This window comes from Corapipo altera, unplaced genomic scaffold (assembly GCF_003945725.1).
Source record: "Corapipo altera isolate COAL_440 unplaced genomic scaffold, ASM394572v1 58, whole genome shotgun sequence".
Taxonomy (NCBI): Eukaryota; Metazoa; Chordata; class Aves; order Passeriformes; family Pipridae; genus Corapipo; species Corapipo altera.
Genome location: NW_020884898.1, coordinates 10,902,496 through 10,920,193, shown reverse-complemented (window position 1 = coordinate 10,920,193; position 17,698 = coordinate 10,902,496). Strand labels below are relative to the sequence as shown.

The 17,698-nt window shown below is 38.8% G+C and overlaps 1 protein-coding gene across 5 annotated transcripts in view; it reads right to left on the bottom strand.

The window, feature by feature from the left end:
* Window positions 1-17,698, bottom strand: part of ROBO2 (roundabout guidance receptor 2) — a 1,057,727-nt gene that overhangs the window by 32,327 nt on the left and 1,007,702 nt on the right. For all 5 annotated transcript variants that reach the window (XM_027648665.1, XM_027648666.1, XM_027648667.1 and 2 more), the window contains 5 exons: window positions 15,346-15,627; window positions 14,845-14,970; window positions 10,340-10,496; window positions 4,895-5,155; window positions 1,392-1,606 (listed from right to left, as the gene is read on the bottom strand). In XM_027648665.1, the coding sequence (XP_027504466.1) occupies window positions 1,392-1,606; window positions 4,895-5,155; window positions 10,340-10,496; window positions 14,845-14,970; window positions 15,346-15,627 (1,041 nt within the window). The remainder of the gene's footprint in view (window positions 1-1,391; window positions 1,607-4,894; window positions 5,156-10,339; window positions 10,497-14,844; window positions 14,971-15,345; window positions 15,628-17,698) is intronic.

Genomic DNA, 17,698 nt, shown 5'->3' with positions numbered 1-17,698 from the left:
CTAATGGAAAGACTTCTAAGCCATTAGTGAAATATGCAAAAATATGCAGAATTATAGCCCGAAGGAGATTATGCTGGAAATTCAAGCAAAGTGACTTAACATACTCATGCACTAATAAGTTAACCTTCTCAATTCAGGGATTTAAACTTTAACTCTATGGCCTTCAGTTGAATCTGGGTTTCAAATCATAGCAGCAGAGATACAATTCTTAAATCTTAATTAGATCGGTAAGAAGTCTGGCCCAAGGGTGAAGGAAAACCTGGAAAGTGGGATTAAACTACACACTATTTCATTCAACAAGGGAAAAGGAAGAAAATTTATAGGTATTGATGCTCCATCACTGTCATATTTGCCCAGTGTTTTCAGAATAGCAACCCTTGGAATTTCAAAGGTCCAGAACAATGAGATGGAATTCAGTGGCACTATGGTAGTAAGTTGTACTGAACAAGTCTCCCTTAAGGTACAACTAACAATCAGTATTTGCCTGCTGAGATCAAAGACTGAAGCAGCACCCACTAGCTTTCATGAGCTATGGACACTGGGACATTTGGGACATTTGGGTCTTTAGTACCCCTGCACCTTATGGACACACTACATCACATAGAGGCCCAAGTTCAACAGAAAGGGAAATACACTGATGCTTAAAAAAAGGACATTATGTATTTTAAAACCAAATGTCTTTCACTGTCTACATTTCTCCAACAGCCATTTTATTCATTCAGATCCTGTGCATTAGTTTAGCATGGCTTTCTGGATCCCCTTTGGTGATGTTGGAGCTTTCCAAGTCATGCAAAGGGCAAGAAGCAGTGAGGGAAGGACGGTCAGAATAATTTTATAGCTTTACTGAAAAGGAACAATTACTAAATTCAGCAACACAAAGTAGGTTTAAAATACACATTTTCCTACATAAATGTTACATTTAGTCTAGAAATAAATATTGTGGTGATCTAACCACACTTACTCTGAAGTCTTTAACTTCCTTATGTTCATCTAGGAAAGCATTTTCCCAGCAAAATATCTGAAAGTGCTTTAAGATAACATTTTTATGCTGCTTCTGATTTATAAAATATATATTCCTAAGCTGAGGTCTCCCCCCTCCTTTTTATGTAACTGCCTTGCTTCTCTAGTAGAATGAACTTTTCATGAAAGCTAAGATATAATTGAGTTTTCTTTCAAGTCTTTAAAGCTTTTTAAAATTCATGAATTTTCTTATCATTTTGCAGCAAAGCAAAGTATTCCCAAATCCTTCTTTAACTTTAATGTTTAGTATTAACACATTTTAAACGTTACAGAAATAGAGTGGAATCAATTTTCACTTAGAAAGTTTTGGACCGATGATGTATTTTGCTGTTAGGAACAAGTTGGTGTCACTGTTAACTGTGTTTTGTTACCTGTCACAGAGCTGTCTAGATTGTCCATACTGGAGCCTGGAGTATGTTCTAGACCTCTTAGTGGCCTACTGATTTCTACAGTTTCTTCTTCAATATCATCTTCATCATCATCCTCGTCTGGAACATCTGTTTCCAAATCTGAAATAAGGTTTCCAGATACGTATCCTAGGGGAGGAACGGGAGCCTGAGGAGGTTGTGTATTGCTTTGGATGTGCCTGCACAAACAAACAGGAAAAGTTATCAGAGTGGATGAGACTTTGTACCCCAGGGTCAACAAAATACACGCTTTTCAACAGGTCCTGAAGTGGATTTACAAAATGTGCTTGTTAGGTTAAACTCAAGAAAAGACAGTTCAGTTATTCACCATAGCTTCTAATACCAGAGTACCTGCACACTTTCCAGTCTTAAATATACTTCTCCTCCTCTAGGATGGGGAAGGTCAAGACTGTCCTTTTACAGACGAAGAGCGATATACACAGAGGCTGCATAAATCAGGTAGGAAACCCACAGAAAAGCACAATTCTGAATCCCAGCCTAGCATTTAAGTGTCTCACCCAATATTCCACCTTGGAAATCACACATTGAACCAAACTTAAATTTCACTCCTTCTGCTCAAACAGACACAGTGCCCTGAAGCAGAAGTCACCCTAAGGAGGAGGAAATGGCCAGCAGGACAGGAGAAATTTTCAAGCCCAGTGAACACATTATCAGTGAGGCCTTTTCATTTTGCTTTATTCCAAGCAGTTTAATTGATTTAATTGCAGCAGTATTAGGGCATGCATGTGTGAAATTACTGTATGCAGCAGTTACAAATAAAAAAAAAGAAAAACAAAGATAAAAAAAAAAAAAACCACAGGATAGCTAAATGGCCAAAGGCAACCATGGGATTTGGAGTCTCATTTGCCTGGTCTCTGAGAGGATACAGAGGAAAACAACACCATCAGCTTTCAAAGCAGCATTCCCCACACCACAACAGGTACACCACAAGCTGTGCCAGGGGACCCAGGCATGACTGGCCTTGGCATAAGAGCATGCACCATGCTTAAAATTGCTAACTTAGGCACGTAGGAATCCTTGGGTGAGTGTACATGAGGTGCCATGGCCTGATTCAAATCGGCAGCACTCTGGATGGGACCCAGGATTCTGCTGCTCTCTTGCTTGGACATCAGTATAACAGAAAAAAATTACAGCTGTCACATGTTTGGTTCTGTGCTTTACTATATTTTCAGTGAAAACTTTGTGCTGTATTACTGCCTACACTCAATGAGTACAGTAATTCTCTTTTTATTCATTGAGCTTTTCCCCTGCCCCCATAATGTAAATCTATCAGATATGAGAATGTCACAGTAAATCTTAAGTACCACTGGAATCAATCTCCACCGCTCTGTAGGTTTTAACTTATAGCTTATTCTGAAACCTATTTGCAGAGCAAATGTTTCCTTTTCAATATACAACCCCCCTTCTGATTAGCAGTTCTTGAATACTTTTCTTCCTGGACACCAGGTTCTTAGCTATGCAGTGTTCAAAACACTGTGCTAAAGGGCACTACCATCTAACTAACCCTCAATAAACAGTGTGATTAGCTCCCAATCAAGCAAAATGCTTAAGTATATGCTTAATGTTAAGCTTGTGATAGAACAATTGAAGTCAATTTCTCATGTACTTGTAGTTAAGCATATACTTAAGTGATTTGCTGGATCAAGGCCATAATGATTATGTACTTTTCCAGTAATCTCTAATGTGCTCTTTCTTAAATTCCTAGTTGTCTGTTCTCTATATTTCTCTGCTGTTACTCCCACAGTAACCTACTTGACAGGTCTCATCTTTCTGCTTCGCCTTCCCCTCTCTCTACACTGGACAGGTTAACTTTGTGAAAAGAAAACTAAGAAATCTCCCTTCCCAGTTAAAGCAATGGAGAACTTTCTACTGACTTTGAGCAGCACGACACATGTCCAGCCAAACAATATAAAAGCATTCAACAATGCCATTGCACAAAAATCACTTGTATTTGCAACCCTCAATATTTACTCCAATACCTATAAGGTCTCAGTATGAAAAAAAGTTATCTCCTTGATTTTTTTTTCCCTATAGTTTCAAGCTCAATTACTGTGACCTTACTCAAGAGCAACATTAAAATCTGTATATTCCTAAGCGCATTATGAAAGTTCCCAATCAATTTTCATTTCTCCAAAGAGGGAGCAAGACCTTTCCTGTCAGCTGCAAGAGGCTTTGCTGCAGTGTCCTACTCCATTATCGGTGCCTGGACTGGAACCTGAGGTTTGTAGGGCGTAGAAAGGGTAACAGCTGCAAAATGCAGCAGCGAGTCACTGTGCTGGCAGGGTGTGCATCTGTGTGCTGGCTCAGAAGTCAGCTACCTTCAGTAGGCCAGGTCTAGCTGCTGCCTGGGATTTGGGCCTGTCCCACAGGCAGGCCGGGGTCCGTGCTTGGCAGCGTGGCACTGCAGCGGGACCAAAGTACCCTGTTGATTGAGTGCAGATTGCAGACAAGCCTCCAGGCTTCCACGGTGTCCAGGGAAAACAGCTGGCTTTGATTTGGCACCGCCTGCCTACCTGCCTGATCTATTTACGGGAGCTCAAGCTGAATAACTTTGTGGCTTTATTTACCAGCGAAGAAAGGCTGCTGCTCCTCTGCTGGCAGTGTGCCATTCAGTAACTAGCTCTGCTCCTCTCCTCTGAGATTCACGGGCTTTGTCTGAGCAGAAAAGTTGTAAAAGGACAACTGCTGCTTAGGGAACATCCAGGAAGCAACTGACCTTCACCGCATCCCCAGCCTGGTGCACTTGACAAGTTCTTTTTTCAGTCCCTGAAGAGATTGCTTCTGTTTGTTTTGCAGGGGAAATGTTACTGTGGTATTTGCTTGCTCTTCCTTTAAATAGGCATAAAGCACTCTAAAACACTAGATCCATTTTGTAAATACTAACAACTTTCTTCCCACTGTTTCTGGGTTTTTCCTATGAATCAGAAATTCTCATGGTATTTCAAACTACAGTCAGAGATGCAAATGCTTCATTCTCATGTGACACCGTGTAAAAGCTGCTCTAGTGCTATTTCAAGTGACTATCATTATTTTCAATGATTTTCAGGAATTTAGAATCTCATTATTTTTGAAAATCCTAAAAAATCCATATCGTTTGCTAGCCTGAAGAGAGAGTACTCTTGAATGTATAAAAGCTGTCAGTAGGTGGGTGCTAACTACTTAGTTGAGCATATGTAAAATTTCAGAGGAACATTGTTTTCACATGCTTTTAGACAAGATACAACTTATTACCAAGCACTACAATCTAAAAAGCACCTACTAATGTTTAAGGCCTTCACACTCCAGACATAGTTTTACTATTTCTTCTTCCATTTTACTTCTTTGGAAATATGACTGAAATGTTGTTAAATACGGTCAATATTTATGTCATAGAAGAATAAATTATTATTATTATTATTATTATACTTTAATTTCCCAGATCACGAGTGCCCCCTTCAAACATTTACCATGTCTGCTTTGCTATATCAAACTGGTAAGCCCTTGTTAATTCATCAAGGTGAGCTTGAAGCATTGGCTGCATCTCTTCTCGTGGGGAAGGCGTGAGAGTTGCAGTCGACTGTTGCCCAAAGGAGATGGCAGGTGATGAAGCTACTCCTCGGACAGGAGGTGTGGGAACACGATCATCATCTTCTTCAAGCTCATCCTCCATGCCCTGATGTAGGTAGGTCTGAACTGGCAAAGGTGGACACCAACCATCACTGTCGTATCTAAAATGAAAACCAAATAAACTTAGTATTTATCGAAACTCATCTCTGCCACACAGTAGAGGGTGTAAAGGGCAGGTGGGATTTCTGCCATAGCTGTAACCCTCACATGCAGTGGAACTTCTTAACATTTAATGAAAACAGGGTCATAATTGCTTAAATTGTCCTTACCAAGTCAGTTTAATTTTTCCCACAACAGCAAAGCAGCTCGAACAAGAAGCGCAACAAAAAAATTACTGACCCGTTATCACATTTGTTAATGGTGATTAGATAATGTTACACCACAATCAACAACAGCAATGAACTAACTCGCTTCCAGGATCATTAATCTAGGAGAGTGCATGAAGATTGACCTAGACACGAAAATAGCAGCATTCTTAAAAGGTAGAGCAAGCCTTACATAGTTGCACTTATGCACTTATTTACTTCCATCCTCCCCTTTGTTGATAAATTTACTCTTTGTTTCTATTTTGAAGCTACACTTTCCTCATAAATGCTGGTCTTCCCACACTACAAATAGGTATCTCCTCTGATGTGTAATACATTCATGTCACAGCAGCAGTGACCTTAAGCATATGCTGTGTCACAGCACCAGCTGATAAGGTACATCTGCCAGCACCCCACCTCCTAACCAATCTGTACTGGGACCCACCTAGACACTGCTGAATTTTGGAACACTTTCAACACATCTGCCTGAAGTAAGTTAAAAGATAAACAACTACCAGTATTCTTGAACGCTAAATTCTTCTCTTTTCATATATAAGGGGTGTTCTCATAGGTGTTTGTGGTTCAATTTTTGCCTTATACCAAAGCTGTAAGGGGTGATGCTACATCTGATCAGGGCTAGAAACAGAAGCTTTATATTTAGTTATCACTTTTTATGTAAGCTTCACCAGCAAGTCAATCCTTTTCAGTCTCTCTACTCATCACAGGACCTTTCAATTCAGTGTTGTATTACAGTATCATCTCGGGATCCTGTCCCTTAGAGACACTGGCATCACTCAAGGTGTACAGGCCTTAGTGACTGTGGTCATTCCCTGTGCATTATCTCCCCAGAGTAATTCCCTAATCTGAACACAACTTCAGTTGTGCACAGCTCTGCTGACGATCACACCACTCAAATCTCAACTGTCTACTTCTCCCATCTTCAAAACACCCAGTCAGTCAGCAGGTCCCTTGAGCATCAGCACACATTTCTTCCTAACTCCCAGTGTATTCCAAAATAACTCAGGATAGACAGCTTTTTTTTTCTAAAGGCAACCAGACAACCAAAAGCTCTCACAGCTCCTTCACTGTCAAAACCATCTCACTCTCTAAAGGCCATTTTCCAAGCATCATCTACTAAGTCACTTTATCTTCTTTCCACCTTCAAGGACTGCTGACAAGGTCCTTTTTTTCTGCAATGCAGGCAGGCAATGTGTTGTGCTACACAGTTAATTTCTCAAACCAGTGCAAGAATACTCCTTTAAGGTTTCTGATTCGGAAGGAAGGAACTACCAATTTCCCCGAGAAAAATTAATTACTGTCAATTTTCTCAAGTGTGAAGCCAGGTTATAAAAATGCTGGGAACACTGAGATGGAGAAGTTGCAAAACCTGTATTATGAACAAACATTTACTTTAAGCAAAACTCATAGATTTCTAAAATTAACTAGACTACCGTTTCCTTATTCAGACTCTTTTTAAAAGCACAGACTCTGGATAGCTAAACCAACTTGATCTAAACCAACTCCATCCAAAAGTCTGTGAAAGACATATTTGGTAATTAACACTGATATTACTTTAAATCTATATGTAGATATAACAATATATAGATACACAAATACACGTATGTGTACAGAGGTGAAAATAAAGGCTGGATCTTAACCCTTGACATTTAGGAGCTTTTCACTGTTTGATCATTACCATTTTCATAATACAGAGATTTAAGAAAATGTTAGATGATACATATTCATCCTTAGCAGACAATTAAGATATGGCCAGCTGTAATTTCTCCTTCCTAACAATACGCACTCGTGACATTTGCACCCAAGGCTGAAGGGACCATCCTAACTCATGCTGCTAAAAATGTACAATGCAATAACTCTTTCATATACTTTTGCTCTCTCAACCTCATGCTTAGGTATAATGTCTTCTTCTTTAAAAGGGACAGGGCAAAAAGGTCCTCCCTGGTGACTTCTCAGTGATGAATAAATGAGCTTTGGAAGTGCTCGCCTTTTGACCCTTCTTGCTTCAAATCCCCAAATGTTCAGCTTGATAGTAAAAAGATTTCTCACAAAAAGATTTCTTAGTGAAAAGATTCTGCACAAGTACCTCATCTTTACCTAAATTTTGTTTGAAATGGAAAGCAGCCTAAGCCTGAAGCTTGGGACACTGAGATTCAAGATTTCAGGTACAAGAACCCTTGCCTTCATATTGTAAGATGTCCAAAAAGCCACAGGTTCTAACTTGCATTTAGAGAAGAAGGGAAAAAAAAAAAAGAAGCCTGCAAGAGAGAGCTAGTAAACTTAGGAGACTACATAGTAACTACACCTCACATAAATGTTTTAGTTACAGAAACTTCTGGTACCAACATAGTGAGGATTGGTCACATCCATGTTCTTTTTGGTTTTCTGAGTAAATCCAATGCAGTGAAAATGCAACTTTTTTCAAGTACTCTTATTAAAATCTAAGCATCTTAACTATATTAGAGATCTGACTGCAATTTCATTAATTAAATCTCTATTAAGTTCTGGTTAAAAAACATGACTCTATGTTTGTAATAGTTTTTATTGTATTCTCAGCACTTTCATCCTATAGTAATCTTTTACTATTAAAAAACTTGATTCATTACACTGATAGATTTTTTTTTCCTTCAAGATAAAAAATAAAGGTGATGGATAATGGGCACATTCCATTACAGTTCTGTTTCATTACACACAGAGTTGCAATAAAGGATGTTTCCCTCCCTAGGCCTCACCAGAAAAGATTTTTTGATGTGAAAGGTATTATTTTCTTAACTTTTTCCAAAGACAGAAAATAAGTATCAAATATATTGACATCCAGCAGCTAATATTCCATTTTAAGGTGCAATCAATAGCAAGAAATAGTAACAGTAAAGTAAAAATATGCAGGCTGCTTTTACTGGGGTTGGCTCAAGAACATGCATAGTATTAGTGAAAAATCTAAATAGATGATAATGACTAAATAATGAGCATTTTCTTACTGTCAAGTTTAGATAAAACCAAGCAAAAGCATGCAATTAGTTATAAAATTAAAACACATTGAACTTGTCACAGACAGAGTACATCAAAACAAATCAAGACAAACAAAACAGTTTAAAAAATGCGTTGTTGTTTTGGGTTTTTTTTGCCCACTATGTCCACATTAAAGGCAACATAAAGGACCAGAGTCTATGATTCATTCCATTTTAGCATGTTGAAAACCACAGAAACAAGATCAACCCCTGAATACAGAACAGACATTAGTATTGGATACATCTTGAGAAAGTATGGGCATTGCAGATCCATTCTTCAACAAAGGTGGCTGCAAATAACAGCTCCAGACTGATACTGAAAGTCTTATCTTCAAATTTTTTGTGTGTTTGGTAAAATGCATATTACGAGGTCAAGCTACAACCACTGTTAATGAGGCACTACAAAACCCAGAGAAGAGCAATTCAGAAGATAATCAGAAGAAAAACTAAGTCTGAACTGTTGTGAATATGGAAGGCTGGTGATTACCTTATCCTTAAATAACCAATGTTGTCTTGGTGACCAACATCATTCCTTCCAGCTAAATTACAGATACTTTATGCAACCGAGGAGTCAAGGCCTCTGTCACAAGGGATTTTTTATAAGGTATTTCCATTTACCTTTTATGCTACTTCATTGTTCTGAAAGAAAATCCAGGTTTTTTGCCTTCCATAGCATAATTGTTTTAGTGAAATGGCTGCAAATGTGTTTTAAGGATGTAAACTGATAAAGACAATTATTTAAAATAATTTTAAATTTATTTTAGCCTTTTATAACAGAATAGAGAACACCATGATTATACACACTTTCTGCCTTGAGATTTAAACAACACTTACAATCAGTAAGGATATTAATTTTCTCTTATATTTGCTTTGAAATTCTAACTCTATTAGAGTTCATTCTAAAAAGAATTCCACTGACTAACACAGTTAGTTGTTACTCATTTTAAGAGTTGAAGGACGTGGTATAAACTCAAATAATACGTAATTGCTCTAGTTTTCATTATAAAACTAGTAATGATCAATGCTGAAATATTTTTATTCAGTAAAGCTATTACAATGTCTTTTTAAAACATGTTTCATCCTTAGGAAATGTTGGTTAATCCATGTATTTAAACAGGCAGAAATTTGTCCCTGACAGAACAATTATTCTCTAAGGTTCCAACAGAACTGACCACAGTAAACTATTTTTCTGTATACTCTGATTTTCTTCCAGAGTTTGATAACCTGGCATGTCATGTAATTACACTTTATAAAAACCATTATGTAATTTTTGTCTGTGCAGACAATGTCTCTTTCCTCTCACTTAGCACTTCTTATGTGATTATGTGCCCTTGAGAACAAGTTTAAGCTATACAAAAATAAGTGGAAGGTTCTAGAAACTTAAGAGTTGTTTAAATGGCAACAACAAAAAGCCTATAATTAGCATGCCTTCCTCAACTGTGAAATTTCTTCTAAAAGCCGATGAGAACATTATTATCCATTGGTTGATCTTCAAAAAATAATCCAATTTGGTGGTGTTCTTTTTTTTTTTGTTCTGTTGGCTCTAATATTTTTAAACATCAAAGCAGTGAAAAAATACAAAGAGCCAGATTATGTCATCCTTACTCACTCTGAGTCCCATCAGTTGCATGCAGACCCAACAGAATTCAATTAAGCTACCTGTGAAGTGAGATACCTCTCAGCATGGGAAAGCAGTGAAGCTCTACATGATGATAAAGCAAGGTCACTTTTGTTTCCACCTTCAGTCACTCTCCAGAGAAGCTATTCAAGCATTTCTCCTCCCTAGCCTTGAATAAGTCTACAGGATAAAGCGCTCTTTTAGTTTTGGGGTTTTTTTTAAAATGAAACAGAATAATATTGTCACTTAGCAAAATTAAAAAATAATAACAAAACAGGCCTCATCTCTGCAAACCACAGATTTTTCTTCAAAAGAAAAAGAAAAAAAAAAAATTACCCTGCTTCTTGCTGATCCACCCCATAGTGTTCCAGCTCTGTGCCTGGAAGTGGCTGCACAGGAGGGGGTGGGAGGGGAACACTGGCCCAGTTTGAACCATTATTTTTCTGGGGCTTGGTAGTATTTTTGGTTTTCTTCTTTTTCCCTCCTTTGCCACCTGCAAATCCAAAAAGAAAAATAAAATGTTAGAGATGTAATGTGGAAAAAAAAGCTAGCTATTTACATTTCTTTGAAAAAATTCTGATTCCAGATGGCATGCCCCGAAAAAGAAGATGTATTTATATCTCAGCAGAATCAGCATCAACGTGCTAATGCTGTCACAAGGTTATAAGTAGTAATAGAATGGAATGGAAAAATATTCTGAATATTTGCTGAAAATCACTTCTTTTTAAAACTCTGTACATTTGCACCACAGTAGTGCACAAACAAGGAAAGACATGTCTTTCTGTATCAGAAATATATTTCCTGATATTATTCATCTGTTCTTTATGACTTCTTGAATTCACTCCTAGATAAAAATATAATAAAACATAGCAAATTATTTCAAATGTCAGAATCCAGTGTGACTATAACAGTTTTCCATAATCACTTTCTGTGGAAAACATAGAGGTTGAGGACACCATCTAAAAAAGCTGTTGTTAGACTCAATATCTTTCAGCCAGAATGACAAGAGTAACTTGTCAAAACAAAAGAAACACAGTTTTTTTAAAAGATTAGGAAGTCATGTGCAATGTTTTAGGACTGTTTCACAGCATTCAAATATCTCGTGCCACTATGAAGAAGAGGTTCTGTTTCTGATGTGTAGCTCTAATGGATGAGGCTGGCAAAAATAAAGAGAGCAATGCATTTTGTTTAGGCCCTCTGCTCTTCTCTTATTGTCCTTATATCCACTTCTCCAGTTGAGACACTTCCATTTGTGGGAACCTGATCTTACATAGAAAGTTCTCATGCCACTTGCTTTTCTTCTTTTATTTTGCTGTGACCTCTTTTTCTTGTTAGAAATTCTTAAAGAGGAAGAATGGCACAACATTTTGAATCCCTTGACTGCTTGGAGAACCACCTATTTTTTGCTGTTTTGTTGCGGTTTTCAGGCTCTTTGGACTGTTGGGTGGAGGAACGGTTTGTCACATGCCTTTCCAGCGGGGTACCCAGCTGGCCAGCACTCATTCCTTTCCTGTTTCAGAGAGCACAGTCTAATCCATCCTACCCACTGACATCTCTTGTTGATTTATAAGGATCAGTTATGAAAAAAAAAAAGTAAAAATGAATCAATGACTCAAAAAACCCACAACTGACTTGTCAGGTGTGCATTGGCGGGCACCACCTTCTTTGCTGTGGCTCTAGATTTAGGCACAGAGAAGTCCAGAAGGAGGTGCGATTCTAGCAACAGAGACAAGCACATGTCATGGGATTTTTTGGGAGACAGTGGTTTTCTTCTGTTACCTCCAAGTGTCAGCTGGATGAAAACAGGAAAGGATAGAGAGGGAAGAAAAAAGGTGATTCTGTGACTCAGAAGTAGCCGTCTCCTTTCACCTCTGGTTGTGCCTGCTAGAGACAGGGAACAAGTTCAGCAAGGTTTCTAATTGGCCTGACTGCACATTGCAAATAAGACTTTCCTTTCCAGTACTCAATTCCAGATCAGAGCTCTTCCTTCTTTTTTTTTGGAGGGACACATAGTAAATTCCAGCCAAGATCCTGTCATTCACTACGTGTGAACTGAGCTGGTATTCCCTCTATTAGGACGCAAGACAGGCTCTTCCCTCCTTTTGTAGCCTGGTAGAGAGGGAAGCTTTCTTGAAAAGGGAAGGAACATTTCAAATGATGAAAAGAAACCCCAGTGATGGTGGAGATAAAGGAACAAACACATGAACCTTATGGAGGGAAAATGGAGCTTTCAAAGCACAGGTAAGGCAAAAAGTGGATAAAGAAACAGGGGCATAGAACAGTGTAAAGGAAGTAGGTTAACTTAAACTTGTGGGATGCAGGGAAATTTTTGAAAAGTCAGCATAAGTAGAGCTAAGGCAGGAGGGGCTGCTTTAGGAGAAAAGCACATGCATAAGAGTGTGTGTGTTGCAGGAGGATTTAAACTAGGAATACTCAGAGAAGGGAAATGCAGAGAACAACTTTAGCTTAGAGATTAGTTGAAGCGGTGAGGAAGATTTTGGAAGTGTAGCATCTTGATAACTTTAGGAAACTAGTACAATAGAGGCTGGATGTGTGGGTTGCTAATGTGGAGTCATTTGGATTTGGGGGATTTCGGAGTGATAGGTTAAAGCCAATGAAGTTATTAGAAAGAGTGAAGCAGGGAGACAAGGAACCATTTAGATTAAGAAATCAAAGATGGGAACTCCAAGGTCATTACTGGTAGGGAAAGCAGCCTACACTGTATAGTTGGGGAGGAGATTTCTCTTCTGTCCCCACAGGCAGAGTTACTCCACTGTCACACTAGTGGAACAGACACCTCATACAGTGCCTGATGTGTGTTTGAAAACTGATGCACCACAGCCTTGTTTCCCCATAGCAATGATGCTTGATGTTTCAATGTCTCCTCACACTGAAATTCAATTATATTGTTTAAATCTCTAGATGAATCAGGTCCTGGAAAAAGAATTTGCCAGTTGGGCTGATGATCACAGCTTTGATATAATCCGGGAGCTCTGTAAAGTACAGCTACAAAATTTCCCTGCCTCATAAAGCAGTTGAGTTTTTAGCTATTTTTCATTCCACAGTGGGATAGGATTTCTCATGATACTCATTTAAGAGAGACAGAAACTTAGTCAGAATAATAAGTAGTACTTAAAGTACCAACCAAGGAAGTGAGAGAACAAGTCCCTGCTCACCCTGATGGGAACTACGTAACCAAAGCTGGTCTCCGACTCCGGTGATGCTTTAATTATCAGACTATTTGAAGGTCTCCCCCAGTTTCTTGTGTATTACAGACATAATTATCCTGTATCAAAGGCATAATTACTGGGCAAGGGAGAGCAAAATACTGACTCTACATTCCGATAATCTGACACTCCTCTGAGCATTGGGGCACCCAGGTGTGAGCTGCCTTGGTCAAAACAGGAATGCCCTGGCCATAGAAAGACTGAGCTGAAGTTTCCTTGTGTCCTCAGAAGATTTATTTCAAACTGACAAACACTATGCAAAATATGTTTCACTTGAAATATTTGATCAAAATCCAGCTTCTGATTAACTGGCATTTTCCAAGGAAACTTCATATTTTCTGAGAAAATTTTTAGGCAGCCATAGCTGTCAACATATCTAAAGTGTGATATTGCCCTCTGATAACTGCCACATATGTACCTGAGCACATCAATTTCTGCATTTGCATGCAGCCTGGAGAGCAAGCTGATTTCCTAAGCTACTTGCCAATACATCTCACATACAAGGAACAAGAACCTTTCTTGCAATATCGTATGAACCTCGCTCCCAGATCCCTCTCCGTCAATGCCATGAGCCTGTTTTTCAGTCTCACTCAAACCAGCTAATACTCCCCCTTGAGAACACAAGACTTGCAAACACATTTGGCTATTTGAGTTATGGGCCAATGATTATAGGCTTCTAATCTCAAGATTCAATTTGAATAGTAATTTAAATTGACATAAAGAAGTAATTTCTAGATTTGGTCTGTTACTGTTACAATTGTTCCAGCTTAAAGTGGAAATTCAAAAGGCTAGGGATATAGAATGAATATCAAGGTTAAGTCCCTTCAGCTCTCTCATATTTCAGTTAAGGGAATTCAGAGGTTTTCTTTTTAATTGCTGCCCCTTCAGTTTTTGTTTTAAAATAAAAAAAAAAGACGGTTATACATAACATAAGCAACAAGTAAGCAAAATTAAAGAAATCAGGAAAAAGGTGTGTTTAAATATAATACACAACCACATGTATTACAATCATTTTCATCTGATGAAAATGCATCATGTTTCCAATAGAACATGCAGCACACACATAAAATTTACATCCTGTTTGTATGCAGGCTTGGCACAATTTGTTGAAACCCCAGTCATCGTTCAGGCCCTACAATTATTTCTGAGCTGCTTCACTGAAGAACAGCATCTAGAAACAGCTCGTGGGAGTGGGGGATCTGTTAACCACTCAACAAAAATATTACTCTCCTCATGACGTTCAGTGTGGGGAGGCCTATAAACTGAGGATGGATGCAGAAATACATTTGCTCCACAAACTGTGCTGTCAGGGAAGGGATGTGACAAGGCAAGGCTGGCAATTGCACTGACAAGCACCACCTGGGAGGAATCTCCAGTTATCTCCAAATAGGTTTTGCCAAAAAACTTTTTTTTTTTTTTTCTTTAAGTAGAGGCCCATGTGCCAGTGTTCTCTGATGTTCCAATGAAACTTCATATTTTCCAGTGTTTACTAGCGGGCAGGCACTCTCATGGGAATTCTCAACCTGTGCCTGGGAGGTCTTTCCGCCTCCGCGGCGAGCCGCTCGCCAACACCCCTCCGTCCCTCACTCCCCTGCCCACGGCGGTGGAACCAACCTGAGAGGCTGCCACTCCTTTCGGAGCTGTTGTGGGAGCTGGTGGTGCTGAAATCCTGTGACTGGTTGTGTGGCAATCTATTAGCCAGTCCCTCAGCCACCCGGTAGTCAGGGATGTAAAGCAAGGCTAAGGGTTAAACGGCAAAGGTCACAGTGGCATCGTGGGATTAGTCGACAGCACAAGCACATGCAACACATGCAGTTAGCAAGTCAACAGCAGATGCAGTGGGGTGGTAGTTTTAACTTACTTATTTTTAAAGGTACACCTAGCCTAGCCTGATGGAGGGCGGATGGCTTGGTGATTAGCACAGGACAAAGAGGAATAAAAGCACAGGACGATGTGTTTCGTGATTGTATGACATTCAGCGCACATGCAAGGAATGTTAGCGTTAGTTAAGGTAAATACGAACGGTATCTCACACAACTAAAAAGAATTTTCTAATTCATGCACAGATGATACAGTACAAAGACAAGGTCTCTGGAAAATAAGAGCTGTAATTACCATTGTTGCCTTTGCCTTGGTCTGGGAGAGAGTAACCAAATCCCATCAGGTCATTTTTTTGCTGAATTGAGCTTTTCCACTGAGGATCAGGTAAATCGACAGCCAGCTCATGGATGCTGTTGGAATGCAGTATCTGGGTGGTGGCATATGGTGTAGCTTGCGTTATTTGGCTGGAACTGTTGTAACTGGTTTTCGTGGTGAAGTCGATGCTGCTGTAAATGGCTCCATCAGAAAGCATAGTAGCAGTTTTATCTCCTTGCCCTGGCACTGGTGGCAGCACATCTGTGGTGAACACAGGGGAATGAAACAAATCATTGATGTACACGAAGCCTGAAAGTATCAAGGTTTAAGATGAGAAATAAATGTGTCATTTTGCACGTTTGCATTTCAGCTGAGACAGGTCCATGAGCCAACGAAGGGAAGATGATGTACAACCATCGCCAAGCTATCAGCATCTGTGACAGGCCTACCACTTGTCCTTCACGTCTCACTGCCTAAAACCATCTTTTTTTTTTTTTTTTTCTCCATACCTTCAGTTTGAAAGTGAAGTTTGGAATATTTCTCTCCTAAAGAATGTTTTCAATTGTTCATTCTATGTCAGAACCAATGAAACTGTCTGGGTTTCAGGGAAATGATGAAAGGAGAGAATTTACAAACCATAGAGGGAATGTTCTGAGAAAATATGTAGAAAAACTCTTGTATGGATGCCAAAGCCCTCAAAGTAATTTTTTAAGGGCATCACCTTGATTTTCTTGAAGTTTTGTGCATCAGCTTATCTAATTTTCTTTTTGACATTAGCTAGTACATTTCTACTTTTCCACAAAGAAAAACATGACAAGACCAAGTTGTTCCTGGTATGTGAAAGAAAATCTGTTATTCTGAAGGGATTTAAGTGACCAGACCCTCAAAACGGCAAAGCAGTGTTAATAATGGAGCACAACGTGTTCAAATACTCCAGTACATTTACCTGAAGAACAGTACAACACATTTAACTAAATATCTGTTGACTTTTCTACATCTTTTGAATCATATCACACAGTGTAGTTTATATATTTAATCAGATAGATTGGCAATCTCTCTCCTTACTAAGCACTGAAGTGACCTTTGTTGGTGGCATACTAGATCTAGAAACTGAGATTACTGATGTGTGAAGAATCTAATGATGACTGGCATGATGTTCCAAGGAGAACCACAGCCCAGCAGATAATCCTCTTCCTTCTCTATCTCAGAGGTCAATATATCAAATGGTACTATTTTTACAATTTGTTTAGACTCTGAAAAGTTGAATCAATTCTGGGATGTACTTGTTAAAAAAAAAAAAATTAAAAGCATCATTTATATTCCATTTTCTTTCTACAGGCAGATGGTAGATATGGATTCCAACTGTTAGATCACACTTGAGATAATGCTCACTCCTACAGTGAGGATGTTCACGTCCCATTCTAGAGATCACAGCCAATTTGGATATACCTTGAGCCCCAGAAAGAAAAGATGATTCTTGCACTTAGACAAGGGTTTAGGCTCAGTTTCAGACTCAGATGGGGGTTTTGTGAAACCTCAAGGAATACAGCTGTTCTCTCACTGTCTCAAAGACTTATCCAGCAATGAGCTGTGACACCACTGTCTCCTCCCATTGTTTTGGTTGGTTTGTTTGTTTTGGTGTGATTTGGTTGTGTGTTATTTTTTTTCCCTGGGATGAACATTTAGATCACAGAACTATTTTCTGTTACATTCATGTGTGCAACAGTGAATATTTTAATATGGACCCTAATAACATCTGCAGTCTCAGGACAGCAACATAATACTAACAATAAATACGGCAATAACAAGTGCTCAGCAGAGACACTGCAGAAACAGAGATTAAATTTGGGTCTATCAGCATGATCTGGTTTTGCAGACAACAGGGAAATGGACACAATCAAGTATTTAAAAGATCTTAATTGTATTAACTTATAACTGCAGGTAAGTTGTAAGTGCAAAAAAATTACAATTAATGCAAACCACAGCTCATATTTCAAAAGTAGGTTTATTACCATCTATCTGCACACATGCAATGTGCTTTCTAGGGGCTGTACACAAACAGAAAGGCATCTATGTCCAAATACAGCATGAGATGTGAGAGACAAATGCAGTCCATCTTTCTTTCATCCACAGTACGAAGATTTTTCCTTTCCACAATTGGTTTCGTCAAAGTATAATGGCTTGAAGTTTAGTAAATAAATTCTGTTGTTGATGTATAAAGTGAAGCAAATTCAGCTCAACCTGTCTGTGTTGGATTTGCAGACTTAGGGAAGTAAAAACCATCTAAATGTTCATCTCTCAAGTACTCAGACATACATCTGTCTTTTAGAGC